We start from the raw sequence: 16,913 nt of genomic DNA, 5'->3' as shown, positions 1-16,913 counted from the left end.
GTTTATCCAAACCACTATCACTTTTTATGCATCCTTTGTAGTTTTTAAGTTAAAGAAATTAGACATACTAAGAAATAAATATTATTTAAATTTATTAACTTAAGATTTGGATTTGATATTACATGTTAATATATTGATTTTCACATCTCAAATTTGCGTTCGCCAGACCTGTAGATTTGTTAAATAATATGCTTTTAGATTATTGAGTTTTAGATTTTAAGTAGAAAAACGATAATAGGATTTCTAATACCGGTATCCATTATGTCAATAGAAGTCATTCTCCACGTTCTCCGTCTACCATATGATACCATCTTCGTCAAAACTTTCAAAGCCGTCGCATTTTACCACAATTCTTTTTTTAAAAGTATCTTTTATATCTGGTTTGTACCACTGATAAGTTAATATAGCATTCACACGTTCTATTTTAATTTCGGTCATAATTACTGCACTCATAAGTCTAAGGAAATAATATATCAACGCTGTTTGAAAATTTTTCAGAATTTGAACGCACTCATTATCCAGACGTATTCGCGAGGGAAAGACTCGCAGCCAAAATCGGACTGCCAGAAGCCCGAATACAAGTCTGGTTCTCCAATCGGCGAGCCAAATGGCGTCGCGAAGAAAAACTTAGAAATCAAAGAAGATCAAACCAGACTCCATCAGATGGCTCAGTACCTAACTCGTCCCCACCCAGAATACAGAGCTTCGGGAATACTAGCCCTGCTATGTATTCTAGTATTGCTCCTAGCATGTCTATCACTGATACATATGGGTAAGACATCGGATATTATTTTATTTATAATATAATACAAGTCATACATTAATTAAAATTGCATTATTACAGAACGATGTCTCCAATGTCCAATTTTGGCCATGGCTCTTTGACTTCGAGCATGGGTCCTTCCCCAGGAGCATGTCTGCAGCAGAGAGAGAGTCCTACAATGGGTGGAGCAATGGGTGGGTACTGCATGGGAAGACCATCCGGGTACGACCTGGGAATTGGTTATGGCTCAAGACCATCACCTTGTAGCCCTGGTCAGCCTTACCAGATGAATGGACATCAGTATAACACTAATGGAACATCTACTGGTAAGTAAATAAACTCTTAATAAAAAAGTTAGTTTAACATTATTTAATGGTTTATGCGACACTTAAATAAAAAATAAAAAAATGTGATGTAAAATGAATAAAATTATTTTTATCTTTTAAGAAAAAAGTGGAAAAGCTCGATATTTTATAACCATCCAACCAAATAAAATAAATTAATGACTTGTTTGGAGCTTTCTTCTCCATAATATGTAAATTTTAGATTTTTAGATGATAAAAATGACCGTGTCGCAGTAATTAATGAAAACAATTAAATAGGTTTTTTTTCTACCAAAATGTTTTGAAAAATTGAAAAAAAATCAAAAGTGAGACCTATGTCAAAGAACGTAAATGCAATTATTAATTATTTTGTGTCTTTCTTTATTACTTTCTTTCTTTCTTTCTCTTAGCAGCGTTGACCATATAGCGATTTTTTCCGTTGAAATTTAGTTCTTACATTTTTAATTAATATCTAATTCACACATTTATGTCATTTTCACATTAATACTAGTAGATTTTAAAGACTAAGGAGGAAAGAGTTTCAACTTCTTTTCATTTATTTCTGCAATATAACTTAATCGTCATTAATTTCGCACTTTATGAAAATTAATATTAAATAATTTTCATCTACTTATTAGTGAACATTTTAAAGTGAATTTTAATGAAGTTTTTGAAAGAGCCTAAAGAGATAAAACTGAAAGGTTGATCGCAAACTGCAAACTTTTAACAATTTAAGCGGCAACTGCTTGTTTTCCTTTATATTAGAAGAAAAAAGTAAGTAAACTACTACAAAAACGTAAAGAAACAGTCTAAAAGTCTGATTGTTAAAGAAATACCGAAAGTAGACGTTGATTTCTTAAAGTACGTATTCTGATCAGCATTAGGCAACTGGAAGTTTAACTTCTAGTTGTTTTTAATTTTTCCTATAATTATAGTATAACAGTCCTTTGAGGTTTTTGTATAAAAATCGCCTTTGTGGAAGCCACGAAAGTATCTTCAAAAACTTATTGAATCCCAAAACTAGCAGTAAAGTTAACATCTGATAATGCCAGTTAACCTATGTCCTGACTGCGTTTGACAAAAAATATCTGCTTTCATATCTTGCCCTTGCTGTAACACTATAATTACTGTTAAATATGAAATTATTTTTTCTTAAAGCAAATCCTCCCAAGCATGTACGCTTTCTGTTTTGTGGTAAAACATTAAAAAAGTGTTTTTTGCAGAATTTTTTGTAGAATTATATTAAAGATTACACACTTACACTACTAAACACGATCACTTACGATTTCTAAAAATATTTATTTTCATCCTATTTATTAATTGATTAACTGTCAACTCTCCCCGCGACGCGGCTCCTTATATACTCGGCTGGCCATGAGTCCGGAAGATTCGCTAACCTTCCACACATCTCCAGAGACGTGACGCGGTGTGTCATTTGTTTATTATGACATTCTCAGTGTTTCACTACATACATATGTATATACATACTGTCACAGTACATATAACATACTGTAACAGTATGTATATATGTATATAAAGAATGAATAGCGCTACTTCATGCCTATAAACTATTCCTGTGATTGTGTTTTCAAAAAAAAGATTCGTTATATCACTGCTATTTTCTTCTTCTCTTGTGCATGACGCAAGCAACTTTTATTTCTTCTTTCTCCAGACCCAAATATTACCAGCTTGTGTATAAAGAACTGTTGATTATATTTATTGGTCTCAATTGAGATGTTGCGTTGAAGATGTGGCTAACTTTCTGTGGCTTTTGGCATTAATTCCTCTCCAGTGTTAGATCCAAAACCTCCATGTTATGCTTACAAGAGCTTTTAAACCAAACAGAATACGCAGTTAAAGTGGGATTTTATGGAATCTGCAATGCTACAAAACGGTCTTGGGTAGGGTGATTACCCGTGACGGTCTTTGATGCCGTTCTCCAACATCGTTAATTTGTTTCTCTATGTCTGACCTATAAATGCTTAATTATACTAGGAGATGTAATCACAAGTTTTGCAACGTTTCTCTAATGATTTCTTCCTAAGTTAAATATCACTTTCTCACTTTTCAACGTAATTAAATAATAATAAAGAACGATAATTCGTTTAATTTGGGCGAATGTTAACGGTAGTGTACTAAGAATATATGTGGTATTTCAACCAAATATTCAAGTACCAAAAAATGTTTCTAAATTGTTTCGTTGTTAAAGATCAACATTTCTTTAAAATAGCCATTTATCTAACAAGTGTGTAAAATGACCGTTTTCAATTAATGGGAATGTGGTCGCAGCCCTAGGCGGGTATGATATATATAGTATGCCGATAACATGGGCAAGCACATTTTTAGAACAGGGCTAATTGTGTTATAATTGAATGTTTGTTTTTTTATGGTATTGTTTTTGTAAATAAGAAGAAGTGATGATATAATGATATCTGATTTGACCGCTAGTGTGTAATATATTCGCTTACAATGAAGTTAAAGTGAATTTTATTTTGCTGATCATGTTAACATTTTATGACAATTAAATGTCAAATAAATGTGAAATGTATTCATTACTTTACACATAAGAGTGGAAAATCATTATTATCCAACAAGTACAGGAAAGTTACTTTCCGACAGAATTAGTATAAAGGTTTTTTATACAAACACAAACACAAAAAAGGCACTTTATATGTTATTCCAATTTTATTTCAAATAATATTTAAAAATACAATTTGTTGGGTTTTGTAAGGTAATTGGCGAATTCAGGTGTTGCTAAACAGTTGAAGAGTTTCTGTATTTACTTAATATTAGAGTAGAGGTCATCTGGTTAACACTTAGGCTTAGGGCTCTTTTATGGTTAAAAATTGATGCTGAAATACATTTTTAGAACAGGGCTAATTGTGTTATAATTGAATGTTTGTTTTTTTATGGTATTGTTTTTGTAAATAAGATCCAAGCAAAATATACAAGCAAGTAATAATATAATGATATCTGATTTGACCGCTAGTGTGTAATATATTCGCTTACAATGAAGTTAAAGTGAATTTTATTTTGCTTATCATGTTAACATTTTATGACAATTAAATGTCAAATAAATGTGAAATGTATTCATTACTTTACACATAAGAGTGGAAAATCATTATTATCCAACAAGTACAGGAAAGTTACTTTCCGACAGAATTAGTATAAAGGTTTTTTATACAAACACAAACACAAAAAAGGCACTTTATATGTTATTCCAATTTTATTTCAAATAGTATTCAAAAATACAATTTGTTGGGTTTTGTAAGGTAATTGGCGAATTCAGGTGTTGCTATACAGTTGAAGAGTTTCTGTATTTACTTAATATTAGAGTAGAAGTCATCTGGTTAACACTACCGCCTCTTTTGATTGGGGCTCTTTTATGGTTAAAAATCGTTGCTTACTTTTTTTTTCATTTTTAAATCTCTTGCTTATCCCTCCACAACAATAGTCGATTCCCACCCGCCTAGTCACTTAATATTTTTTTCTCGAGAATCGAGATGTATATTTTTAATAACCTTAAAATATATACCGCTGCTCACTTCTTTCGAGACCACAAAAGCTCTGGGGGTATGATAATTTGAATCAATTATTGAATCATTTATCTTTATTATAGTTTTCTCTACTCTCTATGTTGTCTAAGGTTATATTTGTGAGTTCTACTTTTCTACAACCACCTGCTAGTCAAAAAATAGTGGCTACTTTAATTAATAAGTAGACTTCATCTATTAATTTGGAAACAAAACTTTTTTTTTAAAACCCACATACTGTTTTTTTTTAAATTGTAATTGGTTTAAAAAGTTGTTCAATATCGAAATTTTATTGATTATTGATTACGGGGCCAAAGAGTATTGAAACTCATCATTTTACTCAGTTTCAAAAAATAGGCGAGCATTTTTTATAATTTGAGGGTCTCTTTTGACGAGCCCACTGAGTAAAATGGTCAGACTCTCTTTCGTACCTCTATCTGAAAATCTTTAGCTATGACTTTCATAATGCTGTTCGAAAGCTCTTCTTTGTAGTTCTTCATTTTTTCTTGATTAAAAATTACCGAAAACTATTCAAAAATTAGAAAAGATGCGATTGTAACATATAAGTATAATTAGTATATAATATTTAATTGTTGGTAATGCCAATGCATACAAAATATACGAGTGTAACCATAGCAACTTTATAACCACCCAACTTAAACAAATTTGTTTCCGTACGCCGTGCGAGAAAGGGCTGTTTTAAACATGCTTTTAAAAAAAATGTATATTTCATATAAAATTCTATACATACCTATAGAAATTCTGCTAAGTTTCAAAATGTTTTAAAGTTATTCTTTAAGCCATTTTCAAATTTATATTTCCATAAAATGATATTTTTTAAGGATTTTTAATTAATTTTTAAACCAATTCCATTAAAAATAATATTATTTTTCTTTCAGGTCTAATATCACCAGGAGTATCGGTGCCTATAGCAGTGCCAGGACAAACAGACATGACATCGCAGTACTGGCCACGTATACAGTGACCTTGGTGGACATAGAATTTAACAGACAGTTTTAAGTTGTAGTTGGCATTAGGCTTAAGTTAGTATATATCGGTAACTTGTGCACAAAGTGTTTAAATGTGAGATTGTGTTGGTCAATGGTAAAAAACATTTTTTACTAAAGTTTTAAACAAATGTTTGAATATATCGTATTTCATTTGTTAAAGGGATTTGTGCAAAATAAACTAAAGCCATTTTCTTACTGTGGCCAAGCCCACAAACGCATGTGTGACTCTTTAGATTGTCCATCAATTATTATTTTATTTTGTAGCTTTTGTGTATTTAGAATTTCCCGTATCTAAAAGAAAACTTTGAATATCGGCTTGAACCAAAGTGAAAATGATTTTCAAATATTACAAATTATGTAAATATAGTTAAGAACTCCATAAAAAAATATTATGTGATTAAAGCCCATCCCTTTACGTAATAGTGTAGTGAAACTACCCGTTAATTTCCTTAAAGTAGGTACACAAAAAATTAAATTTATGCACATATTAATTTTACAAATTCACATGTAAATGTTATTAACGATTATTGTACAAAACATATCCAGATTTTGTTAGATATAAGTTTGAGTGAAAAGTGTAAGTATTATTAACCTTATGTAAAATAATTTGTAATTTTACAAAAATGATAATTATTTTGTGTGTAAATAAATTTAAATTAAAAAAGCTTTTGGGAAATTTTAATTTATTCCGAGAGATACAGAAATGCCTTCTTAACCGGGTTTGAATGAAAGGTAGATAATGAAATTAGTTAACCAGTTTTCAGTTTTTTTAATTACCTACTGCAACGAATATGGAAAAGGACTTAGTGGATTCAAATGAATTACCGGACGACAAAAAATGTCACAAATCTATTCCTATTTATAAAAACTTGAATTTCAAAGCCTTTTTAAACAGATGAACCATGAAAGCGAATTTACAATACATTAAGATACACCTAGCGTGTACACTATGTACACGATGTCAATTTTAATTACGGATTTAAGATGTGTCACCCTTCTTTTGTTATTGGTATCTATGAATTCCAATAATTCCGGGTATCTTTTCTTGAAAGATCTTCCATTGCCCTTATTGATTTCTAAGTATTCCGTGTAGATCGCCAGGTCTCCATCTCCGCTTTAAAACAGTGGAAGAACGTAACTTTTACTTTCATATTCTTGTGTTCATTTTCTGGCCAGTCCAGATGAATGAGCTCATTTATTTCTTCAAAGGTGTCTGCGCTTCTTAGCTTTGTTTTGATATCATCAGTTTGATGTTCATAATATGTTAGTTTGCGCTTCTTATACTCCCAGTCTTGCATTGTTTAGCGATCTCACGTATATTTATCACAGAAATCTCAATTTCCTTTTTCGTATTTGTATCAGTCCTATGGTTGGAACCTTTAGTGTGACACTAAAATCAGGAGCCCCTTTTATCACTAACCAAAACTCTTTATTTTACTCTCGACACGTGTTTTGCTAACTCTAAAACAGTTTTGTTTAGTAGTAAAACTGTCTCGCGATTTTCGTGTCTGAATGGCCATTTTCATTTTATCTGCTTGCGTGCTTAGTATACCTAACTATTAAGCTCGGATTTTTTTTCTGCGACAATGGCATTTGTCGCCGTTGATTTTGTTGGAATATCTTCTCTAGGTCTTTTGCGTCTTTGCTCATCTGCTGTATAGTCATTTTCGGATCTTCCTTTAAGTATATGGTAGTGCCCTTGGAGTACGAGAGGTCTCTTGTCTTCTTGTGATTTTACTCCTATCTATTAGCGAATTCATGTAAAAAAAATATTCGGCTAGAACATGTTCTAAATTTCAGTGTTTGAAGATTAAACAACCTATACCTTTCCTCATATACTTATCCTGAGATATTTAATAATGAAATTTGCGTAATAAATTAAAACCAAGCGGTCAATATCTAATTAATAATTGCGGGACCAGAATTGTGGAAGAAAGCTCCAAATACAGGGTGTCCCAAAAAAGAGTGTCAAGCGAGCGCCCAGAGATAGAGCAACCCTAGGGAAATCCGAATCACCCCCATGTATATGATCCGAATTTTTTTAGTTTAGGAGTTATTACATTTTTTGTGATTTTTTAGTATTATTCGACTTTTATGCTTATTTCTGCTATATTCATAGTAAATAGGTAAGGCGGATGCCTGATTTTTATTTTATTATTTAGATAAAAGTTGACTCTGACAAGAACAAAGATAATTTGATCCAGAAATTAAAATATTGCTTATAAAAATAAATAAATTGTGACATAAAAAACAAAAGTAAAAAAAGTTCAACAAAGTTAAAGGCGTTTTAAAAATTACAGCATTTTTTTTTCAAAACATAATTATTTAAGAAACCTTATCGGTCTATCAGCTTTTCACTATAAAAAATTCATTGGGCTACCCTTATCCCATCTTATCTAAATAACAGTTAAAAGGAAACAAAAAAAGTGTTTTAATCAATTTATCTTTAATTATTACATAAAGTTTTCAAAATGACGACCAATATTGTTGGTAATTATTTGTTGTTCAATACAAATATGGCATCGACGAAAAAAATTATCTTTTAACTGTCTAAATGCTAATCTGTTATTTTTAACGGTTTGTTTTACTTCATTAATTGTTATTCTTAGTTCTTCTAAGTTTCTTGACTCTTGAGCGTACACGACCTCTTTGTAGTAACCCCAAACAAAAAAATCAATTGGGTTTAAGTCCGGTGACCTGGGGAGCCACTGAATTGGTCCACCTCGACCGATCCACTTGTGTCTAAATCGCCTATTCAGATATTCTCGAACATTTATCGCATAATGGCAAGAAGCCCCATCGTTCTGAAAAAACATGTCTCTCCTTGTCTCCAAATCAACATCTTCTAACAGCTCATGGAGATTTTCTGTTAAAAAATTTAAATAGGATTCTCCATTCAATCGGTCGGTAATTCAAAGGGACCAATTAGTTTTTCATTTACTATCCCAGACCAGAAGTTTACACCGAATTGCTCTAGAAAATTTGATTGTCGTGTACGTTGAGGATTTTCAATACTCCAGGAATGATAATTATAAATATTAAAAATGCCAGTGCGCTTGAAATTCGATTCGTCGGTCCATAAAATTGAATTAAAAAAATTTTCATTTGCCGCTTGACGTTGCAACATTTCTTCACAGAATCTTACTCTTCTCGGATAATCTTCGGGTTTTAGTTGTTGCACCCTTTGAATATGATATGGATGATAACCCATCTCATGGAGTATTCTATGGGCCTTCGATTTCGGTATTCCGATACGGTGCTCAATTGCTCTAAGGCTTACATTTGGATTTGCTTCAACTTCTTCGACCACTGCATCTACCAAATCTGGATCTCTCATCCCTAACGGTCGTCCAGGAATAGTCCCTGGTACTCGCCCTTCCCTATAAGCATCGCGAACTCTTAGTATCATGCGATGATCAGGCCATCTCTCTGGTATTGGACCACCTCTGCGTTCTACTTGCCTCCGGTATAATCTAGCTGCTTCCAAAGCATTCCCTCTCGCATATCCGTAAAAGTAATGCATTTGTTTAAAGTCTTCGCTTGTAAAAGGGGCCGCGCGTCTAGCCTTATTCACAAAATACAGTACAGAAAAAAATCGACTTTACCACTTACAACATAAATAAACTTAAACTTGAAATTCCACTTAAAAAAAGAAAATAAAAAAACTAATTCAGATCAATGTCCACACAAATGTAAAAGAAACCAGTTCGTTAAGACGTATTTATCAAAAATCGCTAATGTACGTGAAATCGCTACTGTACACTACTAAGTACTGCATGTGAAAGAATGTGAAAATAGTAACGGGCCAGTGGTTTATTATTTGTTGGTATCTGGTTTAGAATACATAGAATACTAAATTTCTTAAGCAAAAACTTATTTTGGCAATTGCATTTTCAGTTACTCAAATCAATACGGACAACTTCTTTTAAAACAAGATATTAATCTTAGGATTTTAGGCTTGACAATATTTGAAGTTATGTTTAGGTATGGTGCAATAAATTTAACTATATAAAATAATCGCGGTAAAAGACTGATAAACTGATACAGTTTTTTAATACTTGGGTTTAAAAAAAAAAAATTAATTTTTAAAACGCCTTTAACTTTGTTGAACTTTTTTTACTTTTGTTTTTTATGTCACAATTTATTTATTTTTATAAGCAATATTTTAATTTCTGGATCAAGTTATCTTTGTTCTTGTCAGAGTCAACTTTTATTTAAATAATAAAATAAAAATCAGGCATTCGCCTTACCTATTTACTATGAATATAGCAGAAATAAGCATAAAAGTCGAATAATACTAAAAAATCACAAAAAATGTGATAACTCCTAAACTAAAAAAAATCGGATCATATACATGGGAGTGATTCGGATTCCTCTAGGGTTGCTCTATCTCTGGGCGCTCGCTTGACACTCTTTTTTGGGACACCCTGTATAATCTTAGGTGTAGGAAATATCACGTGCAATTAAGCCAATTTACCAGAAACAATAGGCCCCAAAAACTGATTCAAGGACGACTAAACGGTGTTATGAAGTACGAAATTAAGGCATCAACGTATTATTGTATGACAAGATTTTAGATTTAGAAACGTTAAGGCACAGAGGATTTGAATCGTACTAAGATTTAATGGTGACTAGGTCATCTGATTTATATGTACGTCCTTCATATTCAGGTTGCTCCAAGTAAAACTTGTATGTAAGTAAACCTTGGGGTACCCCACGTTCTATCGGCTTACAACAAGACGTCACCAATCTTACAATCTGACTTTGTTATTAATGTATGACTTAAACTATTGGAGAGGTGTTCCTCTAAGCCCGCAGTGATGCAACTTATTAATTAAGATATTATGATTTACACAGTCAAAAATTTTTAATTCTACTAGAGTAGGTAAAAAGGGAAAACATTATATCATTGTTGCTCAAGAATCGAAATTGATAGGGATTAAGTATGTTATTAAACAGAAGACAGATTACGTGGGACGCAGGGCAATTGGAGATATAATTCAAAACTTAAATCTCTATCACCTCCTTTATGCAACGGAATAATAATTGCAGTCTTCAGGCAGTTTAGATAAGCTTCATTTTGAAATAACTTAATAGTTCAATTCGTAAGATGATTTAAGATGTATTCTGGCAGATTTGATTGCATCAAACAACAAATAGGCCAGTTATAAGTTATAATTTTAAACTGAAGAAACTGTTTAGGTTAATTTTAAATAAATATCTCTCATATTACCTGAGTGCACCATACATTATTCTATAATAAAACCTCCATTGAACTACTTTTTATATGATTTCTTTTTTCAATAATTTAGAGTAAAAGAAAACTAGCGTTTTTGCGATAACGTTTTTATTCATATTTAACCAGTATAAAAGATTCATATGGTGTATAAAAAATAAAAATTTAATCAATAAATAAAACTACAAACTATTTAATTTAACAATAAATTATACATAAACTGACAAATAATATCTTATTGAGATCAACTTAAAGGTATCTATTGCAACAAATATTCGAGCTGGACAATGTTACAGGTGGCGTTAGAAAGGCATGAAATTAAACGACTTAATTTTGTTTCAAACATGCGAGAACGCTTTCCAGATTCAGAACGGTTGGACTCAAAACGAAAATATTAAATTAATACTAGTAGTACTCCTTAATATTAAACATACTTAGAGGATTTAGTTAAGTCAAGTTTGTTTTTTTTAATGATTTTGTTTCCAATTACATTTTTTATTTGCAAAATATATATAACATGTCCATCATCAGGGATAACAAATTAAGGGGTTCCATCAATACATCTTATAGATATAGTGACTCAGGCAAGGTTAAAAGGTTAAAGACTAAAAATTAATAAAAATGGCATATTAAGATACATGAGAATGTGTGTAATTCATTGAATTAATTCATGGAATTATCGTATTGTCGTAATGATGTGATTGAAGGTTTTTGTAGATCTAGGTTTGGTCCCATTCTCATGTATCTTAATATGCCATTTTTATTAATTTTTAGTCTTTTTAACCTTTTAACCTTGCCTGAGGCACTATATTTCTCAGGAATATAATTTTGTGTCTAGAGAATGATTAGACTAATGAAGTAGTAGTTGAGCACTTTGTTTTTGTAGAAATGAATGGAGAAAGTAACCATAACAGAAAGACCATAGAAAAAATTGTTGTAAAAAAAATATCAAAGTTATAAGATTCTGACATATATACAAATATTATAAATTATAACTATATCCTAAGGAACCGTCCAAAAAATAAAAAATATTATGATACCTATGAGATCGGCTTCGATAAGTTTTTACTAATATCATGTGAAAGTTAGAATGAACTTTTAGTTAGAACTTTTGATTGGGCTGCTATAGATTTATCAATAACTTCATGATAAACTATGCTAAACATTGAAATTGAAAAATGGACTAAAGCAAATAAAGGAAGAACTTAAAAGAAAAGATATTGATATAATTAAATTAAACATTGATGTGCCAAGGTTCAAGTGAATAAAGAAATGTTGTTGCTAAATTCCCGACTATAGGGATATTCAAGGTGTATAAATATTTTCCAACTCGATGTGTGCAGGGCGTTTTTAAATGGATTTTTTTACTGATATAATTTTATTAAAATAACCAAAACAAATAATGCCTGCAATTGTTAATATGTGAATAATAAAATAAAATTCACAAGCCAAACAACCAAATAAATGCAAATTTGACAACTTGATTTTAAATTTAAACTTTATAAATCTGAAAATAAGTACTGTATTTAGTTCAAAGTACCTGGCCATCCCAAACTGTGTATATTAATTTATTTAGAGGATATATCGAGTTTGAGATAAATAATATAATCCTTATAAAACTTTAAAACTATTATGGGAGCTACTAATTACTTTTATAGCATATGAAAGGCGTTGATTAAATAAATTAACAAGGAAAAATATCTATAAAGAATCAGCTAAACTACTTAATATATAGATGTGAGTAAATTATAAATTTGAAACTAACCAGAAAATCAGAAAATAGAAACTAGATATAGAAGAGGCAACCTATGTTTAAGTTCTGTTTTCTGCTATGCAATTTTCGTAAACAAGTAGCTAACAATTTAAACCAAGCCTACATTTATGGTCTTAAGATTTAAGATTTATTTGTGATATAAAGTTTACTTCTTATGAATACTTTCACATCAGGGTATATTTTTAAAATGTAAATGCGTTATAAGTTCAATGATCATATGCAATAATGAGTCAACTCCTCTTCTTTCACAAATCGACTTATTCCACTGTTTGAGCTGGTAAAGCTCCATTCTATAGCAAGCAAAAATTAATTAATCCATAAGTATCTAAATCAAAATCAAGATATAGGGAAAAAGTTTTGCAATTCCGGATTTGACCAAAGAACCAGCAAAACTGTTTATTGTTTAGTGTATATATTTTATATGATGGGTTCGTTTTCAGGTGTTAATGTGTCTTAATAAAAAGGTGTAAAAATGTTTTATCTTAGTTAAATTTTCATTCGATACAACTTATATATATAACTCACTACCGTATACATAAAATGTTATTTGAACAAAGAACCTTAAAAAATTTGTTTGGAAAAGGAAGTAAAAAAAACAAAAACCATCCATTGATATATACCTTCTTGCATTCTTGGCCATAAACTTTGGCAGATCGTAAACTTCTTTCCTCCGAAAAGCTAAAAGATCTACAAGACATAAAAATTAATTCCCAAAGATACTCAGGAACTTGACTAAAAGTAGAAGCACTCGAAGAAAACTTCTCGCAAGGAAAAGAACAATACTGAATACCGTAAAATGAGATATTAAACTTTTCCACTTTCGTGCTGGCTACACCATTTCACAAAAAAAGTTTATATACTGTTTTATATAAACTGTTTTATTAGTTTATAAAAGCATAAAAACCTGGTACACGAAGATATGCAGATTACACTAAGCAAAAAATTGCAAGATTGTTTGGATGAAGATCAGGAGCACTATCACATTTAGTTCTCCTGATCTAACTTCACATGGACAGGTGTGGTAGAGTATCGTAAGAGTAATATAAAGATCTTTCTGAATTATTTACCCCGACATTGAATAAGAAAACTCGTTTATTACAAGACATCCACGTTCACTTTTTACGTTTTTCCGAGAACAAAACAATACATCAATATCTGTCATATTTGCAGGAATTGTTGCTGGAGAACTGTTACCACCGTATGTGGTTGATCGAGCCACTAATATATCTATCATATGAACAAAAAATGGGCCAAAAGGATGTCGCTACAATGCTAGTTCATCGGGATGGTTTGGCAGCAACATTTTTACTGATTGGCTTGAATATCAGATGATGTCAATATTAAAAAAAGTAGAAGGAAAGAAAGTGCTTTAATGCAACAACTTTTCTTCTCATTCCTCAGTTTATTCTCTTAGATTGTGTCGGGGAAATAAAATTAGTTTAATTTATTGCCTCCTAAAAGTACTCTTTTTAACGCATTCATCGGATGCAGCATTTTTTGTCCTGTCAAAATAGCATGGCGAAAGGCCCTATCAGAATGGAAAGGCACCAAAGATACATTAGAAACACAAATAGTCAGAAACAAAATTTACCTTTACTCTTAAAGGTTCTAAGCTTTTCTCCACTCATGAATTCACCCAAGAATGCTGAAAATTATTGAGGCAATCATTAAAGTTAATTTGCTCTCCAGCTTTCGCAAATGTGGAATATTTCCTTTAAATGTTAAGGAAGTTTTAATACAGATACTACCTCTTTTTTTTTAATCTTAAACACAAGATCATCGTGTACGAGTACGAAAAAAAATTGGTAGGAAAAAATATACATTCCTCCAGGAAAAATCAATAGAAGTATGCGTTGACGAAGCAACTGAAGAAGATTTGATCACAGAAGACACCGAACAAAGAGACGAGGATATTCTTCAATTTGATGACAGCCCTTCGGATGATATTAACTTTAATGAGCTAGAAAAGGAACAAGAAAGGGAAAATAAGTTTTGTTGAAGGAAGAAAAGCCTAAAAAATAAGACAATTTTGATATCGTGTTAAGAGAAGTAGGGCGATGTGCTGCATTTGTCTATGAGGCATAACTTTACCCCGGTCAAATCGTTGCCTTTACCGATGAAGAAGTCAAAATTAAATCTATGCAAAAGTCCTTAAAGAAATGGATTTTTCTTCGAGGACTGAAGGTCCGGGATCTATTAAACCTCCTAAATAAGTAACAAAAAGAGGCATTGTTGATACAGTTGCGATTGTTGGTACAGTGATTAAAGACGAGAGTTATGCCTTAATGTATTGTGTGTTTTTTTTACTATCAAAATTTATATATGTAATTTAGCATTTTTTAAAAATGACTTTACCATGTTTTTTATCATTTTTAATAAAAACTAAGTAATTTTTATAATAAAAACATCAAAAACACCTTATTTTTTATTCTGCTTTTTTTACTGGGAAAAAGCTTAGAACATTGAAAGACTTTCAATGTTCTACGGGAAAAACGAAATAAAAGATGTTTTTTAATAAATGAAACTAAACTAAAAAAATAATAATTCGGTTATATGTACAGGGTGTCCCAAATTCGAGGGTGACCATTGGGATCTCGGAAACCGTAAAAGTTACAGGGTCGGTTAAATGGAGGCAAAGTTGTGCAATTTGGAGCTTAATAAAATAACGTCTAAAAAATTTTGAAATTCCGGATACTTCCGGAGATATCAAAAAAAAAACCGAACGTGTCAAAATCGTTTTTACTTTCTACCGACTTTATTTAAAGAGATATCGGAAAACTAAAAACAGTTTTTTATTGCCACTTTTTATGTCCTACAACACGACGCAAAAAAAATTAATCCGACGTTTTGGTTTTTGTCGATCATCAACTTTTTTTTATGGGCGCCATATTGGATTTTCTCATTTTTAAAAAGTATTTTTAATTGCCTTTAAAATGAGGTATCGCACTTGCATATCCGATTACTCCTAGCACTTCCAATAAGAACTCAATGGGATTTGTTAACAAGTTTATCTGGGAAATTATCAACTCTTTTTTATACATGAACCAAAGTTATGAAATAGCCTGTATTCAATTGATATATTTTCATTGAATTGGTTTAAAAAAAAACTACATGAAATACAGAGTATTTTATAGCTTCAACTTATATAAAATCAATTTATTTGGAAATCCCATTGATATATCCTTCTCTCTTGCACTCAGAGTTTTTATGGGAAGTACTAGAAGGAGTAATCGGACATGCAAGTACCATACCTCATTTTAAAGGCAATTAAAAATACTTTTTAAAAATGAGAAAATCCAATATGGCGCCAATAAGAAATAATAAAGTTGATGATGATCGAAAAAAAACGAAACGTCGGATTAATTGCGTCATCTTGTAGTACATAAAAAGTGGCAATGAAAAACTGTTTTTAGTTTTAGGTAGAAGGTAAAAACGATTTTGACAATTTTCGATTTTTTTCAGATAACTCCGGAAGTATCTGGAATTTTAAAATTTTTTAAAATTATTAAGCTTCAAATTGCGCAACTTTGCCTCCATTTAACCGACCTTGTAACTCTTACGGTTTTCGAGATTCCAATGGTCACCCTCGAATTTGGGACACCGTGTATATAGCGATTTTTAAAACCAATCTTTAAAAGAGGAGCAAAGTCAACTCGTTTTACGGTAATTAAGATGTTAGGTTAAAATTATAATTTAATTTTCATCAAAATTAGTAAATCCGCATTTTTTCTATTTGTCCGTTACTTTTTCTACAAAACACTTACGCACTTTTAGCACATTACGACGAACATCATTCAGTTGACCTTCTAAGGGATTTTTGTATACTCTTAAAATAATAAATGTTTTTTATTGTTTGTGTTAAGGTCAAATAATATAGTTAATAACTAATTCTTGTGTATACTAAAATTTTCACAAACAATAGATTTATGTAAAGGTTTTAATTCAACCCTCGCCCCTCATAATTCTAAGAAATCAGGTGAATTTATCCTTAAAAGACATACTTATGTAGGAAACTTTCTGGTAATATAGGTATATACGACGAATTTTCTTTATTAATACTTTCAACTTCCACACTTTTCTAACGCCAACTATAATTTAGCCAGATGCTTTGATACTTTAATGTAAAAATTATTATTATTCCTCAATATTAAGGTAAGGTCTAATATCATTTAATTGCACCAAACGTCTAGAATCAACGGATTCGGAGCACATCGGACAAGAATCCTCTGTTTTTAATAATCTACAAAAAAATTAAATAATTAAAAAAATATTAA

The 16,913-nt window shown here is 31.0% G+C and overlaps 2 protein-coding genes across 4 annotated transcripts in view; one reads left to right on the top strand and one right to left on the bottom strand.

The window, feature by feature from the left end:
- LOC126735344 (paired box protein Pax-6-like) overlaps positions 1–6,266 on the top strand; it is a 116,225-nt gene extending 109,959 nt beyond the window's left edge. Inside the window, exons 7-9 of one of the 3 annotated variants that reach the window (XM_050439300.1) lie at positions 499–772; positions 845–1,089; positions 5,519–6,266. In XM_050439300.1, coding sequence (XP_050295257.1) covers positions 499–772; positions 845–1,089; positions 5,519–5,604 — 605 coding nt within the window. In that variant the 3' untranslated portion in view covers positions 5,605–6,266. The remainder of the gene's footprint in view (positions 1–498; positions 773–844; positions 1,090–5,518) is intronic. The other 2 variants (XM_050439301.1, XM_050439302.1) reach the window with 2 other exon arrangements.
- A 4,776-nt stretch (positions 6,267–11,042) lies between these two features.
- Positions 11,043–16,913, bottom strand: part of LOC126735270 (WD repeat-containing protein 19) — a 46,818-nt gene continuing 40,947 nt past the window's right edge. The window contains exon 21 of the mRNA XM_050439219.1: positions 11,043–16,879. Coding sequence (XP_050295176.1) covers positions 16,774–16,879 — 106 coding nt within the window. The 3' untranslated portion in view covers positions 11,043–16,773. The remainder of the gene's footprint in view (positions 16,880–16,913) is intronic.

This window comes from Anthonomus grandis, chromosome 4 (assembly GCF_022605725.1).
Source record: "Anthonomus grandis grandis chromosome 4, icAntGran1.3, whole genome shotgun sequence".
Taxonomy (NCBI): domain Eukaryota; kingdom Metazoa; phylum Arthropoda; class Insecta; order Coleoptera; family Curculionidae; genus Anthonomus; species Anthonomus grandis.
This window is presented reverse-complemented; position numbering and strand designations above follow the sequence as displayed.